Source organism: Hippoglossus stenolepis, chromosome 1 (genome assembly GCF_022539355.2).
Source record: "Hippoglossus stenolepis isolate QCI-W04-F060 chromosome 1, HSTE1.2, whole genome shotgun sequence".
Classification (NCBI taxonomy): domain Eukaryota; kingdom Metazoa; phylum Chordata; class Actinopteri; order Pleuronectiformes; family Pleuronectidae; genus Hippoglossus; species Hippoglossus stenolepis.
The window spans coordinates 25,894,338-25,905,411 of NC_061483.1; the positions used below are offsets into that span (position 1 = coordinate 25,894,338).

The 11,074-nt window shown below is 41.3% G+C and overlaps 1 protein-coding gene across 1 annotated transcript in view; it reads right to left on the bottom strand.

Annotated features, from left to right (window-relative positions):
* Positions 1-10,479, bottom strand: part of LOC118106841 (homeobox-containing protein 1) — an 18,479-nt gene extending 8,000 nt beyond the window's left edge. Inside the window, exons 1-5 of the mRNA XM_047340257.1 lie at positions 10,218-10,479; positions 3,141-3,635; positions 1,447-1,532; positions 1,152-1,319; positions 86-158 (exon numbers count right to left, since the gene is read on the bottom strand). Coding sequence (XP_047196213.1) covers positions 86-158; positions 1,152-1,319; positions 1,447-1,532; positions 3,141-3,634 — 821 coding nt within the window. The 5' untranslated portion in view covers position 3,635; positions 10,218-10,479. The remainder of the gene's footprint in view (positions 1-85; positions 159-1,151; positions 1,320-1,446; positions 1,533-3,140; positions 3,636-10,217) is intronic.
* Between the last annotated feature and the right edge of the window lie 595 nt (positions 10,480-11,074).

Sequence of the window (11,074 nt, forward strand, 5' to 3'; positions counted from 1 at the left end):
TATTAAAGCATCACTCCAGTCTTTATTTTCCAAGTGAAGACACAGACTCACTTCAGTAAGACTGTTCTCTCTTTTCATACTTTACATTCCACACATCTTGACAGTGTAGTCATTGTTCAATGACAGCAAAACAGCTCTCTTTTTCTTAGGAGTAAAATCTCAAGATGATCATAAAAACGCAAACATATATGCCACTGCTTTTGTTTCTTTTAATAAAACATTGCATTTGCGAATCTATGTGTATGTACTGTTTTAACTTCATTTGTTGCCATCTCAACGTCTAATTATTACATTCTTCATTGATCTTATTCTTCAGACTCTTATTTCATTTCACATTTAACTGGGTTTTATTTACATTTTATTTCCCTTGAATTATCTACAACTGTTTTGACGTTCAGTGTGTCTTCATGTCTTGTATCCTCTAAATTAAGGCTAAAGAATATCTCTCTTTCTCTCTTTATCTTCATATTGCAGTCATAGCTTTGAACACCAGTGAGCTGAGGGACAAAATTTATTTTCTGCGCTGATGAAATCCAGCTGACAGAACAGGGTCCTACTCAAGGACACACTGACAATGTGCAGAGGACATGAATTGTCCAAAATAAACTGTGCTTTTACAGATTAACCATCCCTCTCTCTCATTAGAGCCGTTTTCAGACATGAAGTCCAGATAATGTCCATACATTATCTGGAATTTGAGTTTCACATGAGGAATGCAGCAGGACATTGGCAAATCTCTGGGACATTCAGGCGAGGGGGGGCATCGGGGTAGATCATACTGGAGGCAGAACATAATGTTTAAATTCGGCTGCGGTTGGCCCTTATCACCAAAAGCTCTCGAATCTCATCTTTCCCAGTTGAAATCTTTGTCTGAGTCCTCTACATGTATTGCACCTCTTCAGTTTTGCTTCTGTTGCATACTAGAAACATGACATGCTCCTGCTGTATTCTCACATGGACTCACTAGCACATTCTCCAGAGTTTTAACTAGGACACTGGTAGTAAAAACTCCACAGACTGTTTGGAGCAACAGACTCAGACATTTTCGTTCTCACATACTAGAACATTTTATTTCAGTGCATGTCTGAAAGCAGCTTTTTGTGGAAGACTTTGTGCTCAGTCAGTGTTAAGAAACTGTTACTGAAGTCAGCAGTGTTCACAAGTGGAAGAAGAGGCAAGGTTATGTGGGAGATGGGCAGTGGTGTTACCCGGGTTAGTCTTCTCCAGCTGGTACCAGCGGAAGAAGGCTCGTTTCTTCTGCTCGCTGAGGTCAGACCCCTGCTGCAGGAGCCAATGGGAGATCCGACTCTGACTGATCCCTGGGAGGAAGAGGAGCGGCGTCAGATCTGAATCCTCAGTTGGCTGGATACTTGCTGATATACCATGCTGCTCTGGTAGTGATTTAATGGGCCTGGTTTTCAAAGTACAGATGAAGCTGATACTCACCGGTTACCTGAGCGACCACGGCCTGGGAAATCCGCCTGTTCGCCAGAAAGGACTTAATCTCCTCTTTGATCAAAGCGCTGTCCCTTCTACAAGCACAGAGAGTATAGTGTTCGCACAGAGTGTAATAAATGGCAACATTTCCAACGGTCAGACATTACTGAAACACAATGCACAACACAACAGTCACTTTGCCCTAACCAGCTGTAACTGTGCGTCACAGTGTGTGGACGACAGTATCTGTATATGTGCAGGAATTTAAACCTGATTCTGTTGGAATATTCTCTGCTCTACTGCTTTGATTTCATCTTCACACACATTCAGATCAATAACACTGATTGCTGCTGTCTGGCTGCTGCAGACTACAAATGAGAGGCACTAGAGGGTGTGTGTGTGTGTGTGTGTGTATACAGTCTCTGTGTTTGTAGACAGTAATACTCGTATCATATTCACATTCAGTGTGAGCTATAAGCAGCCTCGTCATCATCAGGATTTTTGTATTAACACCTGCTCTCTGGTGTCAGGACCTATATGTTGTAATGTGGTTCAAACACCACATACACGTCATTATTGGAATAATCATAGTTATCCACACTGATTAGTCGTGGTTGTCCAGTTATTGCTGTGCTGTCCGTTCTGAGTCTTTTTTTTATACCGTCAGCAACAAGGTTCTTGGTAGTTTGCCAACTAGTGTAAACTAGTTTGCGTTTATGGTCTTTTTGTTGCCCCTATCTCTTTGTTTACAACCGACATCTCACCAGTAACTAAGAAGCTTCAGCTGTTAGCACTGAAGCTGAAGCTTTTTCTCAGCTGTTGTGGCCATGTTTTGGTTGTGTACGGTAAAAACCAGAGTGACTAACAGTCATTATTTTACAGATAATAGAAATCTCTGTCACAAAACCATGGTGGCACAAACACATTAACAGAAAACACAAATGCAAAGGTGACATCGCAATATAAGGTGCTACGTACAGGTGCTTTTAGAAAATACCAAAGCAGTTTAAGTAAAAATGTTTCAGTTCTTCCTTTCTGGAAGAAAACAAGGAACACATACTTTTACTTTTACCTTATTCGGGGGGAAAAAAGGATAAACACAAACTCCATTCTTTTTGGGAGCTAAGAGCACCTGTACCGTATCACTTCATAGAAACAAGCATCAAATTTTTGCAGCGACTGACTCTACCGTATAAAACAAACTGCTAAGCTGAGTTTCTACCCCATCAGTGCTGGATTGTACACTGAGGTAAATCGTCCCTCTATAATGTCCGTTACATTGTCATTATATTTGACCAGTGGAATGCTGGTCTATCCTTGGTTTAGCCAAGTGTGGAGCTGACTTCTCCACTGGGGGGAGGAAACGTCAGTTTGTAAAGCTCAAGGAAGAGGATGCGCTGCTTTAATACAAGAGGCCAATTAAAGAAGAAATACAGTTGCCAAACAACCAAGTTAGTCCTGATCATTGAAGCTTTGTCTCTTGTAAAACCAACATAACGTTAGAAAACAACTTATAACCATCATCTTTGGTGGCTTAGATTTTTTTGATGTGTAATGGGCTCACTGCTGCCCCCTTGAGGTTGATGAGAAGTCGCCCATTCAGTGGGCAAAATTGTCCCCAGCAGGTTGACCTGGTTCATATTGGTTTAGTCAGTCCTGGCCTAAGAACAGTCCAAGTTAAGAAAAGTGTGGTTTGCTCTTACCTCATCAAGTCCTCCACCTTTTCATCAACATCTATGTCCTCTTCACTGGCCTCAAACCCGTAGCCTGGTGCAGTCACACTGCCGCCAACCACGCCGAGAGGAAACCGCGGCGGTGACAGCCTCCCATTGCTGACGGCAACCAGGCCGTTCTGAGCCACAGCTGCCATAACGACAGGTGAGGCAACTGGAACCGGCAGAGGCAGGGAGGTGGTGTCGAAGTTATTGTTGGGTGACATGGAAAGTTGGTTGTCAGGGAAGCTTGTCTGAGTGGCAGCGGAAGTCATGGATGAAGAGGCGGCGACGGTGCTGGAAGAAGACGAGGGAGGCATGTAGGAAGGTTTGTGGCTCAACTTATGTCCATGTTGCCGGTCCAGGTGGTCCAGGGTGTCCAGGGCATGGAGGACCTCCGCATGGGTGATCCCCGTTCTCCTTAGCCTCTGGAGGAGGTCGATCTGCTCGATGGTGAAACGAGGCTCTTCACCCTGCTGGAACATCCTGAAGGACATCACAACGACAACATTAACACCAAAGAAGATTGACTCTCACTTTTAACACTTCTCAGTAGGACCCCACTCGTTGTAGTGAAGAGCACAAACAGGTTGGTGTAGGAACCTGAGCACATCAATTCATTTCTATGTTTGACACAGTCATAAACACTCAACATCTCAAATCTCTTCATCTCCAAGTCTCCCAAAAATATATTAAAAAAATTGTAATGAGGTTATAGATAAAAAAAAAAAAAAAATGCATTTAATGCAGTATTCTTCAGATCAGCTGGCTGGTGATTTAGCTAAGAGGGAAAATAAAATATTGCTTAAAACATGCAGATGAGACAGATATATAGATAAACGTAACCGGTGACACACTTAAACCTGAGCAAAAGAAAAGACACAAGAGGAAGAGAGAGATACTAATCTATAAAGGGCGAAGTCACATATTCTATCTCAGCCATGACCTAATAATAATTAGGGCAGAAAGATAAAGAGTCAAATGTAGGTTAACACAAAACATTAGAAGTTCATTTGACAACAGTGTATTAACTGTTGCTAACATAATGAAATGCATGCAGTTATATGACACAGAAAATAAAACACAAGACTGGACTAGCTGTAGTATATAAGGTAAATGTGTAGGCCTAGTTGTATATTAGATGAATATCTCTGATCTCTAAATTAAAAATTTCACTTTCATGAAGAAAAAAATATTAAACAAAAAGAAAGTTTAAAACATTATTCTAACTTTGCTTCAGACGTTCAAATAAATGAGTAGGTTTTCAGTTCAGTGGTTTTAGGACATCTGTCTGAGATATCTGCATTTGGTGAACTCTGGGCAGTGAAAGAGGCAGAGTGCAGTGTTAAGGAGTTGGGCATCAGTTATTAGGCATCATTGCTTGAATCATTTGACCAATCATTAGGGTAATCCTCTCTCTTTTGTCAGGTTGAAAAGGTTTGTGGGGAGGAACAGTTTCCCATGTATTTGTTTACTGTCTGAAATGGAGTGTTATGGTATGAGGATTGGGTGCAGGTCAACCTGCAGAGGTCACGGGGTTTAGTTGTGGTCATCCTGGCTCAGTAAGGGCCAATGATTGATGCCAGGAAAGGAATCTCTGCTATAAGAGTAGCAGGAACACGTAAAAGAAAAGAAGAGGCAATATCTAAAAATGACAAATCTTTGAACTAAATAAAGATTTATTCAGCATATTTCTAGACATGGTTGAGAAACACTGCATGCAAATATAACATTTAATTTTTCACAACAGAGGTCCAGAGGGACACTTCAGGTTTCAAAACAGAAAAAGAAAATACCACTTGACCACAGAGGACAGGAAATATGTAGAGGAGGGATTCATGAAGCATCACATTGATTTGAACGAAGGAGACTGGAGAAGACAGGAGTAATTTTACACATTGTGTGAAATGCAGGTATGTACAGGCTTTCGTCTTTCATGTCACGTCTGTTGCATGCATTGTTTTCGGGAAATTCCTTGTGTGCAATATAAATCACACATTGGCAACAATGAATATTACTACACATGGCAGAGGAGATTAAAGAATATGAATGTAAACAGTATCAAAATGGGGTCTGATGACAGAATCTTTAATTAGTGGGATTATAATTGAAGGGATTCAATTACATATGCAACTTGCGATTTGCTTAATCTGTTAAGCTTTACATCCCCAAAAAGCACCGACAAGGAGACGATCACACAGCAAAATGAGGCAAAGTCACGTCTGTTAGCTTCCTGTCTGCAGATTTACAACACACACACGAGAAGACAGAGCGCAGCAGCTGCTATCCAGATCTGAAGTGCATTCCTCTAGGTTAAATAAGAATGTTATTACAGTGGATGTTTTTCCCCCAGTAATCACATCATGTTACCGACATGATGCTGCAGACACAGTTTTTGAATTGTAATTGTATGTGGTCATTTTTTCCGACATGAGATTTTTTCCTAAATGTGCTCTAATTTAATGTTATTTCATAATCATGGTCACTGAACTGAAGTTTTTTTATTTAATGTCATTTCTAAAAAAGGTACATAATCATAGTCACTGAAGTGAAGTGAAGTCAGGGAGAAGGAGATAAACAGACAAATGATATAGCACATCTGTCTCTGTGCTTTTCTATCTGGTGCCAAGAAGAAAAACAGGACAGAGAATCAAAGTCAGCAGACATGTCAACACTTATAGAGAGGGAGGGTGAGGTTTACTGCGTGTGTGTGTGTGTGTGTCTGGAAAAATGCCAAGAAAAATTTACATTTCAGGCAGCCAAGCACCATACTTTGTGTCTCTGCTGCAGAGGATGAGTCATACTGTAGACTATTAGACAGTTAGAGTGATAAACAGGATCGATAACAAGGCGACAAAATCATGGTAAAATGATTCACTTAGCTATTTTAGTTAACAATGTATATTTAACTGATCAAAATTATTTGCCTTTAGTTATTTTGTTGTGTCTTAACTTTTAGACGCCATACATGTACATAAACTCAATACCCCTCACTGACAGAAGAGAAAACAATAGAAAAACTGGATTATCACATTGACATAAGAATGAAAGACACTTGAGATTTAGCTCAGGTTCCTTATAATTCTCTCGATCATCGCTGAGATGTTTGATTGGAGCCCACCTATAGTGAATTCAATTGACTGGACATGATTAAGTAAAGCACAACGCTGAGGTTTCACGGCTGACAATGTATATCAGAGCAACAACAAAGTCAAAGGAGCTGCCCGCAGAGCTCAGAGACAGGATTGTGTCGAGGCACAGATCAGGGAAGGGCCACAAAAACATTTCTGCAGCATTGAAGGTTTGCTAGAACCACAGCGGCCTCTGGGATACTTAAATGGAAGAAGTTTGGGATCAACAGCCAAACTGAGAGATCAGCGAGAAAGGGCTTTTGTAAGAGAGGTAACCAAGAACCCCAAATTCTCTCTGGCCGAGCTCCAGAGAGACTTTTGGGTAAGAGATGGGAGACACTTCAAAAAGGGTAACCATCACTGTAGTAGTCAATTGATCTGGGCTTCATGACAGGGTGTTCAGACGGAGGCCTCTACTTGGTGTTTTCAACAAAGCACCGACAAGACTCTCAGTGTGTGAGAAACAAGATTTTCTGGTCTTATAAAACCAAGACTCAACTGTCTGGCCTAAATTCTAAGTGTCGAGACATGACGCTCAGGTTGCCCTTCCGGATTTCTGTTAGAGAGAACTTGCCTGGTTCTTGCCACAGCCTGTGAGGAATGTATTGTATAGTTCCTGTACATCATAACGATCTGTACAAGTTGTTGTGAATTACACAAGGCCTGAACCCAACTATGTATATCCGTATATGAGATCCTTTGTAGGATTTATGATGCCTGTGTAAGGAAGATGCCCGCCTGTCTGTGTGTCTAGATAAGGCAGACCTTGAGTCTGTGGGGGGGCCGAGGTGACGCAGGCTAATATCTTTTTTTTCCTTCTAGAGAGTATAATACTGTGAAGCATCTGCTGTACTCATTTAGCTTTTTGGTTTGACTCTATGCATGTATGTTAGACTGAGAATCTTCTCTGTCGACAGATCCATATCATAATAAACTCATATTCAAGTAAGAACAACTGAGGCTATAGTTCCGTTTTTCAGCCATCATCAATATCATCATCAGACAACTGTGCAGAAGACATTTCTTTATCAACTACTAACGCTGTATAGACAGATGTGTGCATTTCCAAACTGTGTCCAATCAATTGAACTTACAACATCTCAAAGGTGACTTAGAGCATGGAAGACACCAGCTACATTTCAGGTGATGTTATCAGATACATAATGTGAAGTAAATGAGATCGGGTGTTAAGGCTGGCACCTTAACACCAGCTCAAAAATGTTTTCATTCCATTATTTACAAACCAGCAGGACTGTAGATGCTGTAAACTAAAACTAAGACAAGCAGAGGGTGACTGACAAAGCACTGAGAAAATGGGACTGAGACACATACCAGTGAAAATCTCATTTGAACTATGCTAAAATAAAGTCTGTAGACATTCTATGATACTCATGACTAATGGCTCCAGGCTTTTTTACATTATGTAGAATTAACTTAATTCTCATAAATATGGAGAAATAAGCTTCACTTCGAGCCTTTAGAGTTTACAGCAGACTGCTGCAAACAGAGACAACCAGCTGTACACAAGTCACCATCTTTAAACAGTCCACTAGGCCTTGAACTTGAACAATGTGTGACAAAACTTAGCAAGAGAACCGCTTGACTTGAAGATTGGATTTTTAAATAGTTCAAAAGCTGTTGGCACAGGCCAACTTATACAGTATCTCACTGATTTGATTGGGTTTTTTCATACTTTCTGTAGAGTGCGGTAGAAATAGAGCACATCCTACTGCAACAGGAGCAGGGTGGGACGTCTCAGTACAGCCACGGGGCAAAAGCAACAATGTTTGGCCTAATTTATCTGCAAGGTTACAGTCTCTACCAGCCACACTGGCAGGAAACCAACTTTCCTCTTAAAGGTGCAACTATTGTAACAAGACACAATGACACCATGTGACTCGGAGGCAACTGGACTTTTTCCCTTCCTGTCCTGAAAAAAGAAATGGGCCAATTATGTATCATAAGACCGGAATACAAGAGTGTATTCCATCAAAATGAAATTTCCCATCAAAACAAACAAATCAAGGCAGGAAACCGACTTTTATACAGGGTTTGCCACAGTAGCTACCAGACCACTTTAAGATTCCCCTTTTGCACATCTGTCTGGACTCAGGACCCAGTCACTGAAGCTGATGATCACCAAAGTTTCTCACCATGGCTATAATAAATCAACCGTCACTTTCTGGAGGCCGCACTTACTTTGGTAAAGACAAGGTTCTCACTGTACCTTTAAAAAAAGTGGTCCAAGTTTTCTCTTGAAGTTATTCTTCACCAAGGAGGTAAAGTGTCCCTTCTGCGTTTGTTAGTCTGTGTGTTAGTTAGTAGGATTAAACAATAACTACTGGATGGATTACCATGAAACTTAGACGGGTGTGGTATCGGTCAGGAGAGAACCCATACAATTTTTATTTATTTTTTCCCCACTTTCTTTAACATTGCAATGGCATTTTTCAACATTTTCTTTGATATCTCAGGGAGCGATCTGTGGATCTTGATGAAACATATTTATCAGTGTGTGTAATTTGGTGCAGATCCAAATAAAATGTGGGATGTAGTGAATGTAAATGTGATTTCATAAGAGGACTGCTGGGCCTCAGCAGAGGTATGTGCTCTACTGAGTATCATTCTAGTTATTATTTTATAGGGGGACAGCCTCAGCTAAAATGGACAGAAACAGACTGGAAACTTTAAAAACATGTATCACATGGTCTAGTTTTTAAATGGATGTCAGTTGTTCTGCTTGTGGTAAATGACAATTGACACTTTGTCAGAGTTGTGTGTATGTAATGTGTAATTACTGTGTGACTGGTTCAGAGTAAGGACTAGTAATAATCAGATAGTGGTGTCTCACACTGCTGAAGTCTTTGAGAGAAAATTACAAAGCATTGGAGAATGGACATTATGGACATAAAGTGGACATAAAATATACAAACCACAAAAGCTGAAGTCATAGCCAGTGCAACAGTTTGACTCTAAACCTTATGTTTCCTTCACAGAATCCTGAAGCCCGACCAGGGAAGGGGAAGGGGCTGCCCTTGACCTCTGGCCTCTCCATGGAGAGGATCCCTTTCAGAATAAGACTCTGAACCAGTAGCTGTTTTACTCCTCAGACTGATATAATGTCAAGTTCACTGAAGGCTTACCTCTGACACAGGTCTAGCATGTTAAAGATAAACAGGATTATGATAAATGAACCCAGCGACCTGCCTGAGATCACAACCAGACGTGGCACTGACTGTCTCCTGGTTGCAGCTGAGCACTCTGACAAGTTATAATTACAGTAACAACTTTAATAACTGCAGAGTGAAATCCAACAATAAAAGAGCAGCTGGTGCATGTGCTCACAGACGACATGGTGGTGGCCCCTAAAGTAAAAGGTAGCCCCCAACTCAGATCTGTATATATAGTTCATCCACTTGCATGTCGAATTACATTGAGAAAGTAATGGCTTTAATGTTGCCCTTCTTCCAGCGAAGCAGACATGGACGACAGATGATATCTTAGGACGTTTTGCTGACAACGAAGAACTCCTCTTCAATTCGGCGCCCGTGCTACAAACCAACACAATCAACCCACAACACACTGGTCCATTGTGTCACTGCTTCCTCTGGAGTTCGGCGTCATGATCGAACACGACAGAATCACACGGTGTATCGCCGCGGCGCACATTGTGGACAAGCTGGAAAAGTTGACATTGTGTTTGATTAAACGGTTCCTGGTGAACCACGTGAAAGCCGAATTGCAGCCGGACTTTTTACTGACCGGATCAGCCCGACAGAAGCAGCTGAAGTAGAGAGGAGCTGAACGGACGAGTGAGATGCGGCAGCACTGGCTGGGTTTTTTTTTAAGGAGTTTTCAGTAGTGAGTCTAGAGGGAAATGTCTCAGGAGCTAACAGCACAGCCGAGTGAACACAGATGTAGTTACAGCTTCACCCACCTGATTATTCCAGTGCCAGAGCCTCCGCGCACATTTACTCCAACATGTATCTGCTGCCTCGCGGCGCCAGGACTCACCGACACTGACAGTTTTCCCAAAATGTCTCCTCCGTTTCTAATTGGGTTTCAATCCGCCGTCAGACAGATTCGCCTTTTGTCCGGCAGACAGGCGCCATGTTGACACTGCGACGCAAGGAACGACGGGAGTCGCAGTTCACAGAAGTTGGAGTGAGAGACTACACACACTGCGAGCTGCTGATCACCTGGGCCCAGGGAACTCATGGAGTGGGTCTGCTGCGGTCAACGAGTCAAGCCAGACATGCTAACAAATGTGTTAGTTAAGTTCTGTTTTGTCGTGACAGGTAAATAGTTTTGTGAGCTTCTTTGAATGGTATCAAATGAATTGTAACGTAGATACTAATAGAGGGATGTGAGGGGCTGTGTTATGTTTAATTGTTTATTTTTATTGAATTATTTGTTAATTAATGTCCCGTAAAAGAGTAGCAGATTATATAATATGATTCTCCTTTCTGCTCCTTTTCATTCAATATTTTGTGTTTGCATTCCAATTGTTTTGTTTGGTCGATTAATTAAATAAACTTGTAAATATTAATAGTTCACAGTGCAAGCAGCCAACCTGGTGAGATGTTTGTATTTTTTTGTATAAGTTTATGTCTGAGGACAGTTCTAATATGCAGCTTCAGCGCTTCAATTTTATCAGGAACCTCCAGGTTTATTTATTTTTTTCCCCCTATTGTAGTAGTCAGTGTGACTTTGAGGCAAAAAATGTCTCCTCAGGCCACTGACATATTTAATCCCAGCAAAATACTAGTTTTGAAGGAAGGATCTTAAAAGCAG